Source organism: Saccopteryx bilineata, chromosome 2, assembly GCF_036850765.1.
Source record: "Saccopteryx bilineata isolate mSacBil1 chromosome 2, mSacBil1_pri_phased_curated, whole genome shotgun sequence".
In the NCBI taxonomy this organism is placed as follows: domain Eukaryota; kingdom Metazoa; phylum Chordata; class Mammalia; order Chiroptera; family Emballonuridae; genus Saccopteryx; species Saccopteryx bilineata.
This window is the reverse complement of record NC_089491.1, coordinates 379,050,223-379,068,983: the sequence shown is the minus strand read 5'-3', so window position 1 is coordinate 379,068,983 and position 18,761 is coordinate 379,050,223. Positions and strand designations below refer to the sequence as shown.

At 57.5% G+C, this 18,761-nt stretch overlaps 1 protein-coding gene across 9 annotated transcripts in view; it reads right to left on the bottom strand.

Annotated features, from left to right (window-relative positions):
- The window catches only part of CACNA1G (calcium voltage-gated channel subunit alpha1 G), a 65,645-nt gene extending 50,567 nt beyond the window's left edge, over window positions 1-15,078 (bottom strand). For 5 of the 9 annotated variants that reach the window (XM_066263953.1, XM_066263955.1, XM_066263956.1 and 2 more), the window contains exons 1-7: window positions 6,987-7,093; window positions 6,702-6,835; window positions 6,299-6,396; window positions 4,165-4,324; window positions 3,372-3,672; window positions 3,134-3,226; window positions 15-798 (exon numbers count right to left, since the gene is read on the bottom strand). In XM_066263953.1, the coding sequence (XP_066120050.1) occupies window positions 15-798; window positions 3,134-3,226; window positions 3,372-3,672; window positions 4,165-4,324; window positions 6,299-6,396; window positions 6,702-6,835; window positions 6,987-7,079 (1,663 nt within the window). In that variant the 5' untranslated portion in view covers window positions 7,080-7,093. Of the gene's footprint in view, window positions 1-14; window positions 799-3,133; window positions 3,227-3,371; window positions 3,673-4,164; window positions 4,325-6,298; window positions 6,397-6,701; window positions 6,836-6,986; window positions 7,099-14,365 lie in introns of those variants that run through there. The other 4 variants (XM_066263959.1, XM_066263960.1, XM_066263961.1 and 1 more) reach the window with 1 other exon arrangement.
- Between the last annotated feature and the right edge of the window lie 3,683 nt (window positions 15,079-18,761).

The following is an 18,761-nucleotide window of genomic DNA, read 5'->3' as shown; positions in this document are numbered from 1 at the left end:
CCCAGAGTCCTCACCTGTACTCTGGGTCTCTAGCAGCTTGTGCATGGAGCTGTAGCGCTCAGGTGGGATGTTGAGGCTGGTGAGGGTGGGGGGGCCAGAGGTGGGGGCCGCCTCCACAAGCGCCTTCTCCTTCAGCATCTCTGGTGGAGGGCTGGTGTGCACAGTGGGGTACACCTTCCCGCTGCTCACAGTCCTGCCCGATGCCTCAGATGGTGACCTGGGAGGGGGCACCTGGCTGCGGACCGGCTCCAAGTGGCAGTCGGCATGGTAGAAGCTGTGCACAGCCTCTGAGCCCCCCGCAGGGCTCCCGGAGAGGGCGGGTGTGGAGGGTGGTGGCAGCATGAGCCGGTGGGACCCACTGGAATCCTTGTCCTGGATCTTGGGGCTGGCCCGGTGGCCCCGCAGAGTCCCGTTGCCCAGGTGATAGTGGTGGTGGTGGTGGTGGTGGTGGTGCACCAGGTGGTGGACAGACGGGCGGCGGTGGGAGCGGGAGCAGCTGCCACTGGGCTGGGGCTCCTGGCCCCCGAGGGATGCCGGGCTGCTCAGCAGCCCGGCCCGCACGCCCACGGCCCGGGAGACCTGGGCCAGCCTGCGAGCCGCCTTCCGCAGGATGTACACCAGGTACTTGAGCAGCTCTTCGTAGCAGCTGCCCGGCTCCGAGAAGCTGGCCAGGGTACTGGCGTTGGATAGGAACCGCACGCGCTGCTCCCGCATCAGCTGGCTCTCCCGCTGTTTGGTCTCGGAGAACTGTGTGGCAATCACCACCAGGCACAGGTTGATCATGAAGAAGGAGCCCACCTGTGGGGGTGGGGACAGCAAGAAGAGACGTCCTGAAGAAAAGGGAATCACGATGCCAGCCACAGAGTCCTAAGCACTTCCTATGGGCTAGGCGCTGGGCTCTATACTTGTTCAAATATTATCTCATTTCATTCTCAGGACAGTCTCAAGCGGTGATACTTCCATATCTTTATTTGACAGGTGAGGAAACAGAGGCTCAGAGGGATTGAGGAATTTGCCCAAGGTCATTCGGCTAATGCACAGCAAAGCTAAGACTTGAACCAAACCCTATGGAATTCCAAGGCATTGCTATTGACCTGATGCTATCTTGCAAAGATGTCTCCCAAACTCCAGGCCCCCAAACATGCCTGTCCACAGATGCTGAACACGCCACCCCAATTACTATTAAGAGTAGGGAAGGCTGGGAAATGAATACAGTCTTGGGGGTATGGGGTTTTCACATTGGATTAAGTGTTTGAGATGTTGGCAAAAACCTTGTCACAAGACTCCTTCCAGTCCCAACTCTAACTGTGTGACCTTGAATGAGTGAGAGCTCCTTAACCATGGGCCCTTAGTATCCTCCTGAGCATCGACTTCATCGTATCGCTTTCCTCAGTGCCGCTCCCCCCCACCCCGCCGGTGACGGACTGAACCCCGAACCCTGCCGACTAGCCAAGCTGCCACTCTGACTTGCCCACACTTCCCCCGTCCCCATCTCCATGCCTCTGTTTCCCCAGGATTCTGGGATGGTCGCTGCCTGGACAATAATCCAGAATGAAAGAAATGAATATTTATGGTGACAAAGCAGTTTTGTTTTTTTTCTAGATTGTGTCCTAGTAATTATGATAATGAGCTTCACTAGTGTGATTCCAGAGAGCTGTTTAGAAAGATTTTTCAGGGTGTGTGTGGGAGGGTGGAAACTGGGCCCCTTACCTCCCTGTCTGCTTCCTCCCTCCTCCCTTCGCCCCACTCAGAAGGGAGCAGCATAGTGGGAAAATCAGGCTTCCCATAGCCACTGGCCTTGCGGCCCTGGAGGACAGGCCCCACTCCCGGCCACTCTTCAACCCCAGGGAATGTTGCAGGACCAGGAGCAGGTGGTCTGGAGGACTTGTTTTTCTCAGGGCCTACCTGCTATCTCTCATTCACCCAGATCTGCCTTATTCTGTTTTCACATCTCTCTAAAGCCTGTCTTAAATCCTGAGTAGATCTTTTTTTGCCCCTGTTTTTTATTTGATTTTATTGGGGTGACACTGGTCAACATAATTATACAGGTTTCCGGTGCCTAATTCAACAACACATCTCTGTACACCATATTTTATACACCCCCACACACACATGCACACTGAGTAGATCTTAATCTCCTTCTCTCAATATCTACCCCTGTCTGGCTCTGTCATTGGCTTCTTGGTGACACAAAAAAAGTTGAATTCTCAGCTCCAGCCACTTGCTTAGCCTGATGACCAAGCCCTCTGAAGCTCAGAGTTCTCGTTTTGGAGCTGGGGCCCCAAAGCTTGCATGCCTTCCCCCCTAGGGACTAGGAAGATTCAGCAGGCAGCAGCTGTTACAGTGCACATTAGCAGCGACGCCCCACCCTGCAGGATTAATCCACAGCGCATGCCAGGTCCACGATGGGGTCAAGCAAATGAGGAAACATTGGTCTCCTCATCTGTAAAGTGGAGACGATAACTGGGATCGTGGTGAGGATGAAATGCACCAGCACAATAAAATGCACGTGCTCAGAACAGGGACTGGCACTTAATATGTGCTCAATAAATATTAGCTAGAAATAGTAGCAATTAAAATTTTAAACTACGAATGGTAGTGATTTAAACTACTAAATACTCTGCTTTGCCTCTGTCTTCTGCCCTCATTAAGTCTTGGAATTTCTGAGCTGGAAAGAACAAGAGCTCACGCAGTGTTTCTCAATGCCAAACGATGGGAATTCGTGGTAGACCAAAGCTGTTTGCAGGATGTTTATTTACCATCTCCTGCCTGCTCCCTAACAAAGTGCCACAATGCTCTCCTAGACCTGGTAACAAACAGGACCAGCCTTTGCCACTTCCAGAGGTGTTATCACCCTGGGTTGAGGATTGCCTATTTTACCAATGAAGAAACAGAGGTCCAGGGTGCGGCGAGCGGCCTTGTGGAAATGACTTGTGGTAAGTGATACAGAGTCAGACCTTGACCTTGCATGTCCTCTTGACTGCTCTTCACAGGTGCCCTCTCTGCCCGCATCTCAATGGGACTTGTCCTGAGAGCTAGAACTTCGGACCAAGCCCGGTTTCCACTCTCTGGCCTTCCCCGACCCATTTCCCCAGGATCCTCCATCCCCTCGGGGGCCTGAGGAATCACTCACGATGATGAGGAGGATGAAGTAGATGAAGTTGTAGAAGGAATGAGCATCCATCACAAAGTACATGATGTCGACCCAGCCCTCCAGCGTGATGACCTGGGGAAGTGGCAGACGGGCAGATTGACTCCGGGCCCCCTACAGCCTCCTGTAGTGTCCTCCAGAGGCCCTGACCCCATCCCCACCCTGGAAACACCCATTCCCGCCTGGACTGGGGAGTCTCCTGGCACCCAGGCTGCCCCACCTGGAAGATGGCGATCCAGGCATAGCCGATGTTGTCAAAGTTGATGGCGCCCTTAAAGGGGTTGTGCTCCCCCGCGGAGCAGTTGGTGTAGTACTGGTTCCAGTTGACGCAGGTGGTGTTGCTGGAGCTGTTGTAGGCCTCGTAGTCCAGGCCGCAGGGGGGGCCTCCGCCCCCCTCCCCGCGCAGGGTGGGCACGCTCCTGCAGGAGCGCATGCCGTTCTCCCGAGGCTGGGAGCAGATGAAGGGGTTCTCGTCCTCGTTCTCGGTCTGGTAATAGCGCTCCAGGTCCACGCTCAGGGGGCTGTAGAGAAGACAGGGGTGAGGCTGGGGGCGGGGTCCCCAGGGGGAAAGGCCCAGGAAGGCAGAGCTGGACAAGGGCGCCGAGGCATGCCAGGCGAGCAGGGGAGGGAACAGATTGGGGGCAGGCACCAGGCAGGCATGGGGATTTGTGAGTGGGGACAGAGAGTGTGAGGACTGAGCGTGAAACTCCGGAGTCGGGATATCGGAAGGTTACATCCTAGAGCAGTGGCTGTCCCACGAGACTGCACATCGGGCTCACTGAGGATCTTAGAAAAGTCCGCAAGTGTAGGTTGACCCCCAGACCAATGAAATCAGAATACGTGGGGGTGGAACCCAGTCCTCAATAATTTCTTAAGCTCCCCAAGTGACTGCAGTGTGTAAGCTTAAGAACCAGACACGTCACTGCTATGAGAACGGATATGTCAATAGCAGCAGGGACTGAGCATGGTCCTAGCCCCACTGCCACTCCAAGGTCGCCCCCAGTGACACTCACAGGCTGAAGTTCTCGGGCAGGAAGCATCGGTTCCGAAGCAGCCCTGCCCACAGCTGGACACCCACGATGCCGAAGATGAAGAAGACAAAAAAGCAGAGGAGCAGGACGTTGCCCAGCATGGGCAGCGTGTCCAGCAGCAGCGTGACCAGGATGCGCATGCCTGTGGGGGGCAGAAGCCACGCTGGGGGTGCCAGGCTGGCCGGGCAGGCTGGCTGCCACGGGCCTGGCAGCACTCCCAGACGGGGACCCCCCAGGGTCTCTGAGGGTGAGACGCCCGGCTCAAGCTGGGGGGGAGACCGGCAGGCACCTCCAACTCTGCACGCAGCCCTTTGCAGCCACTAACCCTTCCAGCAACCCCCCCAACGTTAACCACTGTGCAGGACCACCAGGGGCGAGCCAGAGTAACCGCAATTCTCAAAGCACCCTCCTGCACTGCATCCCACCCACCTAACGCCATCACCACAGGGGTATCGCCCCCAATTCACAGATGAGGATTGGGGCCCAGAGACCTGACATGCCTTGTCCAATATCACATAGTGGCTACAGGTAGGTCCAGGAATTAAACCAAACTTTTTGCTCTGGAATCCCATCATACACACACACACACACACACACACACACACACTCACACTCACACACACACACACACACACTCACACACACTCCCCTCCTATTCCTGTTCTCACCGGACAGTCAGCTGAACTTTCCAGGTTATTGCCACAGCAGTCATTGGGGAAACTGAGGCAGAGAACTCCAGGAGGGACGTTAGCGGGCAGGAACCTCACTTTGAGATCCAGGCCACCATTTCCCCGCCCAGGAAGTTCTGTTAGAGAAGCTGCCTCCCTACACTGCTCCAGATCTAAGACCAACCAGTCCCCAAGGTCTGACTCAGCCCCCAGGCCACCAAGCCCCTGTTAAACTCACTAACCACTAATGGCTGGTTTTGATGCCTAAAGTGCTGCCCGGGGGCCCCCTGACCCCTCCAAGGAAAAAGCTCCCAAGCGGCAGCTCATTAAGGGGCTTGGTGACAGCAACCACCTTATCCCTGCCCCTTGTAGCCCAGTGTTCTCACACCGTCCTCCAGCCCCACCCCCTTCAGCTCTTCTGAGCTCCAACTGAGATCAATTCCTCAGGGTTTGCATTAAGGGAATTACACCGTGGTTAGACAGAAGCCTATAAATCTGCCAGCCATCACCTGGGGCGGGAGAGGAGGTGAATTCGTCTGGAGCTCCTGTTAACACCAGCACACCCCAACGCCTGGAGGACACTCTGAGCGGTTCTGCCCACCCAGAGGCAGCTGCATCACACACACACACACACACGCGTGCATGCACACGCACACACACGGATACATGGACACACACAGACATGCGCAGCAGAGGGGGCTTCTGCTCCATCGGGCAACGAGCCCCAGAAACCTGTCCCCCTGCCCTACTCCACTCCCGGGACTGTAGCAGAGACCATCTGCAGCTGTAGTTTGGGGAGTTGCAAAGGGGGCCTGAGCAAGGGTGGGGGGCAGGATGCACGGGGAGCCGGAGCTGCCAAAGCTGCTGGCTCGGGAAACCAATGCGGTTTAATTTAGATAATGGGCCCGGCAGTCAATTGCTGCAACGGGTTGGAAAGGGGTGGGAATGAAGAAGGGGATACAGGCAGGCGGGTGAGGCATGGAGGGGCCTTGTCTTGGGAGAAGTCATGCTCAGTGTGGCCAGTGCGGTCTCACCAGTGAGAACCAGACTGCATGCAGACTGCTCAGGCCAGAAAAGGCCATGGCCCCTGTACCCGCCTGGCCTCCTGGCCTGCCATCCTCTCTACCTTGTTCTCACCACCCTCATTCCAGGGGAGGAGGGGTGAGAGGAAAGGGTCACCTGAGGCCTTTCTGAGACTCTGACCCCAAATCAGCTTAAAACGAGGACGAGGGGGGCTTTCCAAGTAATTCTTCCAGGAGCCCAGGGGTAGGGGCTCCATCTGGGTCTACTGACCCCAGCTCTCCACTGAGCCTTTCCCTGATGGGGTCGGCCTCGAGTGCCCGGCCCTGGCGAGGCCTGTGAGTGGCCAGGAGGTAGGGGTGGGGTCTGAAATCTCCAAATTTCCTCTTGAGGCTCTTTGTCCAGGGGCTGAAGGAGGGGTCACTCACTGGGCACCCGGTTAATGGCCCTGAGCGGTCGCAGCACACGGACTGTCCTGACAGCTGAGAAGCTGACGTTCTGCAGGTCCAGCGAATACTCCAGCATCCTGCAGGGAGGGGCCCAAAGGGAGGCCCTTTGAGTCTGAGGCCACCGTGGGGGTCAAAAGAGGTCAATGAGGAATCCTGCTGCACAGGGGCAGCACAACCTCTGCCTCCCCCCCTCCACCCGGGGACCCTGCAGAGGCCATGGATGCAGAGGGGTACACGCTGGGGCGCTGCAGGCGGGACAGCCAGGGGAAGCAGCGGTGCAGGCGGGCTGGGGGCTGGGGGCAGGGGCCGGGCCTAGGGCCCTGGCCTCGGGGCAGGGTCTAATCAGATCCGTTTCTTGCCCACACCCAGCCCAGGCTCTCACCCTGCAATAACGATGAAAAAGTCCAGCCGGTTCCAAGTGTCTCCCAGGTAACACTTTTTCCCAAAGATGCCCAAAGCTACCATCTTCACCACCATCTCCACAGCGAAGAAGGCAAAGATGAAGTCATCAAAGGCCTGATGTGAGGAGGAGAGGCTGCTGAAACTGAGAAGGGGGGAACACGCCCACCCCCACCCCCATCAGTGGGGTCAGGGCCTCTTGCAGAGAAGGCGTCAGGGTGATTAAGGTCAGGAGCGTCCCCCTGGTCCCCACCACACACACACTCACCTGCAGGATCCGGCAGCGCTGGGAGTCACAGGCAATGTCCTCACACGGCCGGAACATGCCCAGAGTCACGCAGTTGAGAAGGATGACCAACATGCTGACACGCTCAAACCAGGTAAACAGGTGGTCAAGGAAACAGCGGGCCAGGGCTGGGGCTGAGCCTACGCCCCCACGCCTCACCCCGGTGCCTCCTGTTTCCCGACCTCCCAACCCCACCTGACAGGTGCAATGAGAAGAAGGCCCTGGCCCAGTCCCACCTCGGTCACCTCACCCCTCTGGACCCAGCTTCCTCATCTGTAAAGTGAGAAAAGCCACAAATACCCTGGCTATTTACCCAAGCCATTTGGGGAATAAAATCGATCACGCTTATGGAAATGCCAGACGCCAAGAGTTTGCTGCTGAATCTGAATCCCGTTCTCCCTACCTCCCAGGGAAGATGTGAGAAGCAAACGAGATGATGTGTGTGAATGTGCGACACAGACCTGAAGTCAGATTGTGCCTGCCTGACAGTTTACCAAGCACTTTCACACCATGCCACATTTGGTGTTCACAGCAGGCCTGCAAAGTATCTGGGGTAGATCATATTCTTCTTCCCCCAAACCCAAGGAAACTGAGGCTCAGAGAGCCAAAGTCATGTGCTGAAGGTCACACAAGAAGCCAGAGTGACACGGGGTTCCAAACCCCCGACCCGGGAAAGCTGCTTCTGCAGCTACTCAGGCCCGCCGGGCAGGGGCTGCCACGACCGTGCTGGCGCCAGGCGGGCAGGTGGAGGCAGACCAGAGGGTCCACAGCTTCGCCACTGCTCAGAGGTCAAGGCTGCTTCTTCCACCACCAGCTCCCGACCTCTCCGTGACCTCAGGGCGCCTCTAGACACAGCCACTCATTTAAATAACGAGGACTCACTCGACACTCTGCCCTGTGCTGGACGCAGCCCCTAGCCTGTGCGGAGTGGGCAGTGCCCTGCACACACAGACCAGGCCACCATCGTAACTGCTCCCAGCAAAGGCCCAGCCCAAACCAACTGAAACAGACTGTTCTGTAGCAACGAGGAGAGAGGGACCTTTCTAAACCCCGAGTCTTTCCACATAAGGGGCTCGCTTCCAGCCCATCGACAAGCGAATGTACAAAATGGCCTCTGTAGCTTACAAATTCTGGGCATCGGACTCATAGCTAAGTGACCGAGCAGCCTATTTTTCTCAAGGAAAATATGAGAGGGAGGGGGACAAAGAGGGTAGAAACAAGCAGAGACTGGGGTCTGGGGGAAGAAGACCTCAAAGGTGGAGCGAGTGAGGTTGTCACAGCAGCTCACAGCAAGACCCCCCATGGCCCAGAGGAGATGGGATCTTCCTGTCGGAACCCCACCTCCGGAGTGAGAAGACTTTGACCAAGGACTCATGACTTTCTCGCCAGCCAATCCAAGCACACCGCATCCTACCCTAAACCTCAGACCCCACCCCCTCTCCCCAGGAGCCCGTGACTCCCTCAGTCCCTTCCTGACCTGCCCACTCCTCTGTCACCCACACCCTCTTCCACTCAGACCGACATCACTTCCCTCCCTCAAGTACCTACCTGTCCCAAGGCACTGCAGCTTCCCTAAGCTTCGTGTCCGTGCACAAATAAGTTCAAAAGGAAAAAAAAGGTCCAGGATTTTAGGGTAAGTAGAGGGAGGTGGGAAATAAAAAGGGTGCTCTGTTTCTATGGAGCTGTTTTTCTGAGTGGAGCTAAAGCTCAGTGGGTCTCTCCCCTAAATGGGGGTCAGCCAGGGGTCACCCTGGAAAAAGGGGGACAAGGAGGGAGCTCCCCTGGGGCCATCCTCTGGAAGGGGAAGGACACAATTACTCTCAAGAACTGGCCTTCTTTCCCCAAGCTAGCCCCCTCCTTCCCTCTTCAGGGAGGGGACGCATGTGAACAGGCATCTCTACATGGGAGAAGGGGGCAGTTCTCCTGGGACACTGTTTGACCCTCTCTAGTGGTAGTGATCCCCTGTGTCATCTGAGCACCGCTCACATCTCCCTTGCCAAGCAGGAGCACTCTGATACATCTTTTTGTTTTGGTTTGGGTTTTTTTTTTAGAGAGAGAGACAGAGAGAGAGAGAGAGAGGAGAGGAGCAGAAAGCATCAACTCCCATATGTGCCTTGACCAAGCAAGCCAGGGTTTTGAACCGGCAACTTCAGCATTCCCAGGTTGACACTTTATCCACTGTGCCACCACAGGTCAGGCTGATACATCTTTATATCATCTACAATGCTTACAGCAGTGCCTGGCATATAGCAGATGGTCAATACATGGGATGAATGAATGAATGAATGAATCAGTCAATCAATCAGTCAGTCAATCAAACTCCCTGCCTAGAAGCTGGATGTTTCTCCCCATTCATGTTTCCTGCCTTATTTGTCTTGATAGTGATGAAATGATGAAAACCAAGCGGAGGGAAGAGGGGAGAGGCGCAGAAGTGACACCACAGGGGAGCGGTTCCACCTGTCCCCACCTCACACATGCGCACACTGGGGCCTCTTCTAGCCAGAGTCTGCCTTCATATAACTCCACTTCCAGTTCTTAACTACAGAAGCCCCTTCTCAAGGGCCCCATTGGCAATTCAGCACACGCCCAGACATATCCTGCTCTCTCTCTCCTTCTCTCCTTTCCCTGCAGGTAATCAAAAACAGACAGGGAGGACACCAAGGCACGAAAAAATTTGGGACAATCTGAACTGAGGAATAAATAATAGGGGTGGGGGCCTTTACCCTTCTCAGGGTTGGGCTTGTTTCCTTGGGAACATAGCCGTATGTCACTGTGCGATGTTCCTCTGTTGCCATAACAACAGGAGGATGTGTCACCAGGAGGTGTGGATTTGTTGCCATGGTAATTAAAAGGACCCCTCACACATGAACTCCCCTTACCCAGACTGCTGTCTAGTCCTCAAGCAGGGAGACCCACAGGTTACCAGGTTGGGGGGGAAACCATGTGACAAATCTCCATGGCAACCAAAAGAACGGGGGACACTGGTTGCCATAGTGACTGTGAAAGACCTGTGCAGTCACATGTCTACTGTTGCTATGGTGACTGTCCGGCTGGAGTGGATCCCAAAGGGGGAGGTGGGTAGGAGAAGGGAGGGTCCTTCCTTTCTCCACAACCCACCATCACAAGCAGAGAAGAGGGAAATGGCAGGGCGAGGGACCCCACTTCCACCCCTCCTCTTCTTCTCCCTCCATAAGAGAGAACTAGAGCATGTTATCTGCACAACTGAGTCCTACCCGTGGGTCTTTATCAAGAGCCCTTGCCTGGCCTGGCAGCTGTAAGGGAGAGGGAACTGGGAGAGGAGGGGGAGACCTGGGGTGCCTCACACAGGAGGCACGGGGGCTCTAAGCAGGGCATGGCGGGGAAGGGAAACAGGCCCCCAGCCGCTCCGTTCCCCACTAGCAGACTGGAAATCTGAACCGGAGGAGCACTGAGGAGGAAATGGGCCTGGGCCCAGGAAGCCTGGCCGCCTAGAAGTTGGTAGGAAGGTGGGGTGCTGTTCTCGTCCACCCCATGGAAAGGCTGGTGTGGATGGAATTCAGGGACTCAGCGGTCCCTGGGCTGAGGGGGGATACAGGGGCTCAGCAGCGAGGCGCCTGCTAGGGAGGCAGCCAGGGGGATTCCCCAGCCGAGCCCCCACTCCCACACGCCTGTTTCCCCGTGGTCTCCCTGCCACCGGCTCCAGCGTGTGGGTGTGTGGGGAGAGAGGTTTCCAGCTGAAATGAAAACCGAAGCCTGAAGAAAGGCAGCCGGGCCCCACCCAGAGACAGAGACGTGAGACAGAGACACCAGAGAGCCGGCCTGCTGGAATCTTTGGAGAGGAAATAGGCCAGAAATCTGATTCAAATGTCTGTGGCTGTGTGTGTGCGTGTGTGCGCGTGTGTGCGTGTGAGCAGTTGTGTCTGTCGCCATCCTGGCTGAGGCAGGCCCGGCGGGATGGGAGCCTGGTGGTAGCAGGCGAGGGGTGAGGGGGGCTGGGTGGTGGGGGTAACCCCGGGAACGGCTCCAGCTGGCAGCACAAGTGGTGGGGAGTCCCCCAACTGTTCTGTGGAGCAGAGTGGGTGTGCGACCCAGAAGGAAAGTGGGCCTGGACAGAAAAAGTGCCAGGGGGTGCGCTGAACCCCCAATCATATTTAGTTCCCCAGCCCCAGACCTGAGAATCCGCTCTGGACATCCCCGGGTTTGAAAATGAGAGGAGGGCGTTGGTGAGGAGACAGAAAGAACACCCCTCTCCTATTTCCTCTGAGGATCAAAATGGAGATTGCTCCCTAGGTAAGAGACACAGGCAAACTTGGGGCACTGGGACAGGGGCAAGGAAAGCTCCAGAAATTCCAGTGACCCCTCCCCTCCACAAGCACACACTCAGACACACATAGTGACGCAGTCACACACTCACACTCACTTCTGGAAGCCATTAGGGTTCCTGCCCGTCCAGGCCTCCCCCTCCTCCTCCCCAACTCCTGGCAGCCTCCTCTCTCCCCCTCTGGCCCCCCTCCCCTTCTCAGCATCCCAAATGCCAGCCTGTGATTTCCAAATGAGAAAAAGCTGTGCTGGGCTCTGAGCTTGGAGAAACTCCTACACAAACTTCCAGATGTGACACAACAGCCGGAGAGGGAATGCTCAGGATCTCCTTCCAGGGAGGGGAAGCGCGCTCCCTCACACTTGAAGAAACACATACTGGAAAGGCCGCCACACTTCCCTGTCACCTGGGGAGAGGGGGCCTTTCTGACTCTGAATCGACTGTCTGGAGGCACCTCTGGTCTCCCCAGTACCAAAACATGAACTTCCCAGTCCCTCCTCCTTCTGCTGCTCTCCCTCCCTCCCTCTCTCCCCAACACACACACACACACACACACACACACACACTCTTCTACCTGGGTCTAGATCTCTCTAGGAAACCTTGTCTCTAAAAGAGGCCAAGAGAGGAGGGGACTGAGAAGAATGACAAGAGGAGTCCAACCAGCTTCAGTTAGGTGGGGGAGGTGTCCTCAGGTCCCTCAGGCTCAGAGGTGCAGAGAGGAACCTTGTGTAGTAGAGGGGAGCTTTGAAGAAAACAAAAAAAACAGAAGGAGAAACACTGAGGCCCAGAGTCGGTTCAGAGCCCCTCGGGGAGTAAAATACAGGTCTCCCTTGACACTTGGGTGCAATGGGAGTGGTGGGGGCACCCTTAGGCAGCCCCCTTGCCTAGAAATTGTCCTCAACCCATTCTCAGTCAATCTAGCCGAAGTGGCTTGTCTGGATCCAGTGATGACATGCCCCATAGCCCAGACTCCCACTGCCCCAGAGGAAAGCTTGCTCCCACCCCCAAGTGAGCAGGAGGCTGCAACCTCTCTTTTCATTCCAGTCCTGTCCACTTGCCTCCCTCCCAGAGCCCAGTAAGGAAGGAGTCTGCCCCAGACCATCCATTGGCAGCTGGAGGCAAGGCAGGAGGAGACACGCTAGCCAAGAGGTCTGGATTTTGTGGAAGGGGAGGGAAGGGGGCGAGATCTCTCGACCTCCCCTGAACCCCTGAGAAGGAAGGGATGGGGCTGGCACTTTTTCTCATTCATGGAGATGGTGGATAGTTAAGGGTGGAGAGAAGGGATGTTTGGAGTCCATACTTTTCAGAGATGTTTGGAGTCCATACTTTTCAGAGACATCATTCCCTATCTCTATCTCTGCCATAGAGAAAGGGCCTGGGGGCAGAGGAAAAGTCAGAGCTCCAGATGAGCCTATTCAGCAGATCCACAGGCCTCTGAGACCCCCAATTCTCTCTCTTCTTGCAGCTCAGAGAGTAAGGAAGAGGGGGCAAGGAATGGAGAGAGGGTGTGATGAAGGGAGCCTCCTAAAGACCCACAGGGTGTACGGAAGGGGGGCTGGGGGGGACCCAAGCTCACATCCCTGCTTTGCGCACTAGAGGCAGCAAAGCTGCAGAGTGAGGGCGGCACCAACCTTCTTCCCCTACCCCCCCCCACCCCGACTTCTTCAAAGCAGTGTCCTGGTTGGGCTGTCAAGGGTTACAAGAGAGACCTGCAGTCTCCCAGCCTGGGCCCCAAAGAGCCCCTGAGCTGGGAGGAAGGAGCAATGAGAAGCTGTCAAGATCTGGGATGGCAGCAAACCCTCTCCCCTTTCCTTCCGGCAGTGGTGGGACCCACTGGGAGCCTGGAGCTTGGACCCTGGCATTAGTCTAGCGGCGCTTTGAGCTCAGGGCTTAGGAGTAGAGGCCATGGGGACGAGGGGGCTGGGATCTCCCACATCACTCCAGACTGGGCAGAGGACAGGTAGGGGGCAGTACTAAATCTATACCCCTGGAATGCAGGGCTTATATTCCATAAACCCATCCAAGGAGTAGGCACTGGGGCAGAGGACCCGAGTCCTCCCTACTGAACTGGCCTAAGGTCTCACTATCCCAGACCTGCCCTGGGATCCAGTGGGAGCACTCTTTATTTGCGAAAGGGAATGGATAACTCAAGCCGGCTTAATCCTCTCTCCCGCTTACCAAAGCTCTTGCCACAGTCGTTCCCTCCACAAGAAAAAAAAAATCTAGCACAAAACTCCCAACCCAACCTTAAGCATCCCGCATTGAATAAAGAACTGTGGAGAAGGGAGGCGGTCTGGGCCTCCGGCTCCAGCCGAAAGGGTCTCTACTCCAGCTCTGGGGGCAGACAGCTTCCCCTCCACCACATCTTGTTCTCATTCTGCGCCCCTGACATCAGCCGCCGCTGGAATCTCCTTGTTGTGCCTCCAACCCGCGGGGTGGGGGTGGGGGTGGGGGGATTAGAACCTGGTCCCCGCCACCCCCCCCCCAACAATTCCCTCTGGGTCAGTAAAAACCTCAGCCTCCACTACCAGGTCGAGGGATCAGACCCTCGAATCCACTGCAAACTTTAGAGCAGAGGCAGAAGGGAAACCCAGGAGACTGCGATCCCCCCTTCTCCGGTCCCCGCAGCTTCCTCCTCACCCAACCCCCCAAACTCGAAAACCAAACCCAGCTCGCTAACCGGCAGCGGGTGGAGTAGAGCTCCCAGGCTCCCGGAGCTTCCCACATCTGGAGGATGACGACCCTCTCCTGCCCACATCTGGACAGCATCCAGAGGCAAACCAACGGGGCACGTCTCCTCTCTTTTCCTGGCCCGGATCCCAAACCCCTCTCCCCAAAGGGGAATGAGGTGTATGTATCGAGGTGGGGTTCGCCGGGGTATCTGCCAAACCTGTCCGCGTCTCCGCTCTCCCTCGGAGGCCCCCTCACCTCCTTAACAGCCCCTCTCTCATCTGATCACCTTCCAGGCTCACTGTTCCGACTCACCTGGCCGTTGGTGCCCTCCGGTGGCGCGGCCCGCCCCCCTGCGGACCCCCCAGCCTGGCCGTCGTGGCCGGGAGGATATGGGTTACAGACCGTGCGGAGACACCAGCTCCGCGGGCGGCTGTCCTGGCTCAAGTAGAAGAAGACCACTGGGGCCAGCGCCGGGTACGGCAGCCCCTCCGCCTCGGAGTCCACGCTGCCCGGGTCCTTTTCCGCCGACCCCGGCCCCGGCCGGCCCCCGGCCCCCGACAGGTCGTTGAGCCGCATGAAGCTCCGGGGCTGTCCTGACTCCTCGGCTCCCGCTCCATCCTCCTCCTCGTCCATCCTCTGGCCAACCGGGGCCCCGGGCGGTCTCGAGAGGGGCGAGCGGTGCCCCTCAGAGGAGGTGTCCTCACGCAACCGGGGGGCCCCGGAGGGGGCGCATCTGGGGGGCTCTAGGGCGCAGGCTGAGCCCCCAGGAGGGCCAGTTCAGCCCAGCTCCCCCTGCCCGCAGGGGCATGCTGCCCGCGGGGCGCCGAGTCGCAGGGATGCCCCGCCCGGCGCAAGTCCCTCTTCCCCAGGGCCCCTGGGGCCCCCCGGGCCAGCCGGCCGGCTCCCCTCACTTTGTTCCGGCTTCTTCGCTTCGCGCCTAGGCTCCGGTTGCCGAATTTGGCGCTACCTTCGGCGAAGCGGCCCCGAGAGGAGAAAAGAGAAAGGGGGCGGAGGGCGGGGGGTCCGGGGAAGGGCGCCCCCTCTTTCCGCGCCGCAGCTGGAGCAGGATCTAAGGGGTCAGCATCGTCCCGGCTCCGCGCCAGAGATGGCGGGGGGAGGGGAGGAGGGATCTCTTTGGGGTGGGTTTGGAGGGGGTGGGGGCCGGCTCCTTCCTCCGCCCCGCGGCGGGCTCACGGTCCGGGAGAGGCGGGGAGACCGTGGGGGGCAGTCCCGGGCGGGGGTGGAGGCGGAGATGCCGCCGCCGCAGCCGCCGCGGTGGCTGCCGCTGCTGTAGCTTTCGCCGGCGCCACTGCCTCCTCCTCCCGCCGAGACGCGGAGCAAGCAAGCGAAAGCGGCGGCTAGGAGCCCGGCGCACACCACAGCTGGATCCCTCACTCCAACTTCAAGCCTCGGCCCCGCCTCTCCTCAGCCAGCCTTGCAGCCAATCGCCGCGCGCCGTCGTCCCTGAGCAGCGTGCCCATTGGCCGGCCGCCGTGGCAGTGCGGGAGGGGGCGCCCCGGGAGAGAACCACAGCTGGAATCCGGTTCCCACCCCAAAGCCCAGGACCGCCCCTCTCCCCACCTCTTGTCCCTGGGTCTTTTCCCGAAGGCCAGAGCCAATTAGACGGCTACCGAGACCGAACCCACTTTCCTATTGGCCGCTGGGGTCTCTGGGACTCACCCAGAGGAAGCCCCGGGAAATCAGAGTATTCGGAGTGGGGTCTTGGGATAGCGCCACCAGACCCCCGGACTTCCTTTGTCCGAGACCCTTGAATTGGACCATAGCCGGAGGGCGGGGCCCAGCTCGGGGCCGGCCTAGAGAAAAGGCGAGGCAGGTAGCCCGGGATGTGGGGCGTAACCAGGGTCCCAGAGTGAAATCTAGGTACCCACCTGATTAATCGCTCACACTGAAGTAGAACCTGGGAGCGGGGCTGAGGAAGCTGAAGAGTGTAGCAGGTTGTCCCACGCTTAGGGCTTCAGGCTAGAGGGAGCCTGAAGGGGAAACAGGTGGAGCCAAGGAAAGGCAGGAGTAGGCAAGGTCTGGGAGTTTCCTGCACCAACCTCTTGGGCTTGTTGATCCTGCTCCCAGTCCACTCCAGTTACTTTGACCCTGGTCTCTTAATCTTAACCCACTGATCCTGAACTCACAGTGACACTACTGAGCTTCATTCCCTTGCCCACAGGGATCCTATGGAAGTGTGCATCCCACGCGGGGGCTTCGTGCTGGAACACGTGTGCCCTGGCAGGTCACGCCAGATCCAGAGCCTGGATCCCCAAGACCAGCTGCGGAGCAGACACAGGCTGCTGAGAACGGACCTGGGGTGAGGGGAGGCTCAAGTGTGTGGGAGGGGATGCAAGCCCAGAGCTAGGCTTTACCGACTTCTAACCTGCAAAGTTTCACCAACCCTCCACTCTGTGCCTCAGTTTCTCCTGTCAAGGTCCAATATAGTTTATGAGGAGCCTGCTCGTAGGATAGGAGCTTCGCGGGCCGCTCTCCTCGCACACCTCCACCCTACCAGGAGCAGGCCCACGCACGTGCAGACCCCAACCCCCACCCCGCCTCACCTTCCCAAGTCCCCGGGCTCAGTCAGCTCCAGCTCCCGCTTGCTGCCACCTAAAAAGGCTGTGGGTACTCGGGAGCAGAGCGCTGTGGGAGTGCGAGGCGCTGGGTGAGGTGGGGCGCGGTGGGCATCCGATATAGAGGCCGGGAGGCACTTCTCCACTTGTGCATAAGGTAGATAGGGCAGATAGTCTCTCCCAAGCCTTCGGGGCGCATACGCCACTGCGGAAAGGCAGAAGGGTGGACCAGATGACCTCGCCCGTCCGCCCCTCCCCCACTCCCTGGCGTTCTGCGCTCCCGCAAGGCTGCGCCACTCACGCAGCCCCCACGCACCTCCCGCTGCGTGGGGTAGGTGTCTGAGCTCCCTCCCAGGCGGGTTGCGGGGACCGCGGTGGGGAGGGCATAGCGGCTGCTGCGCCGTCGCCTCCCCGGTTGCCCTTTCGCCGAATCCCGGCACCGAGTTGTGCAAATGAGGCCGGGCTCATTTGCATTTCATGCTAATGAGCAGATCCCTTAAGTGCCTCTCTCTCCAGGCTGGAGTCTCTGTTCTCATTCTGCCTGTGCCAGCCAGAGTTCTGAACTCGCAGCGGTCTTCTGGGAGAGGGGCCTATTTATGGTTGGCTCCACGTGTCTGACACCTTCTTCCCTCCTGCCGTCCGCAGTCTGCCGGGTAGTGCGGCCCTTCCCAGACAGGGTCAAGAGGCCTAGAGAAGGTAGTGACTCTAATCATCCCCCTTTTGCAAACAGGATAATAAGGCCAGAGAGGCTTGGTCAGATTTCCTGGTGGTCAGTATGCCCAACACCTTCCTCCATCCAGGCCACCCCTGGGCTGAACTCTGTTCCAGAACATATACAGAAAGAGGGAAAGACACGGGCACCACCTGGACAAACTGAAACCCACATTTAATTCCCTGGACTAGGGGCCTGGAGTGACTGCCACCTAAAGCATCTGGGTCTCTGTCAGGGGCAGCAGGGTACTCTGACATCCCCCTCAGGAATGCTATTAGCCTAAGGAGGGGAGGGAAGTGGGGAGGCAGGACCCACAGAAAAGGCAAAGGAAACCTTGGAACCACTTTAACGCCCACCCTCTAAGCTTCATCTCCTATATCACCCCCTCAGAGTGGCATTATTTGGGCAATTTTGCAGTGCCTAAGTGCCAAGGTGCTCAGGACACGGCACTGAGCCAGACAAGAGCCTGGAACCTCGTAGCACTTTGCCCAGGCTGAGATTACATGATTATATGTGTAGTGATGAAATGATTGTCTCTCTCTCTAGGCTCCGTGTTCCCCAAGGGCAGGAGCTATGTCCATTTTACTTCCCAGGGTCTAATTCAGGGTTTGGCATATTTGTAGGTGCTTAATAAGTCTCTGTTACCTTAGATGAATGAATAAATAACCTCAGGCAGTGAGAAGGAATGAGACACAAGAAATTCCTTTCTTTGGCCCTCAGTTTCCCAACAAAGAAGTTAGGCCTAAGGGTTATCTGAGATCTCTTTTGGGTTTGAGGGGGCGCCCCCATATAGGCGCTGCTCTGCCAGCAGCCCCTCCAGCCCTCTCCCCTTTCTGCCTCCCTCACAGCCTGGCTTCCTCAGGAACCAAGATAATCTTCCCATCTGTGATACTCTCTGCTCAGTGATGATACATTGTCCCATTTAGTCACCTCCCAGCCTTGGGAATTGGGTGGTGGTTGTCCCATTTTTTACATAAAGAAACCGAGGCTCAGAGAGACTTAAGTGACTGCCCAAACCACGAGGCCCTGTCTCCAATGACCCCAGCCCACAACTCCTCTGGGATAGTTCTGCCCGCAGAGCAAGGAGAATAGCTAAGAGGGACCAGCATGAGGAAGAGAGGCTGCAGACTTAAACTCCCACATCTGAGCAAGAGTTATGTTCAGCCTTGTCCTCTTTAGAAAATGCAAGGACTCCCCAGAGAACTAACCCTTTAAGCCCCCAACTCCTTCCTCTGAACCCATCTACAGAATCCGTGTCATGTGCCTGCATGTTACCAGCAGAAGGGAAAGAAGAGACACAGCAGAAGGAAGCCTGGGACGAGGGGCAGAAGACACCAAATGCACCCCCCCCCCAGCTGTGCCTGCATCTCCCGGGGGAAGAGGAAGCTCAAGTGGTCTCTACTGTACGCTAAAGGCCCTGGATGTGTTGAGCAGTCTCAGTCCAGTCTCTTAACCTCTCTGGGCCTTGAATATCTTTATCCATATGAGGCCAAAGGTAC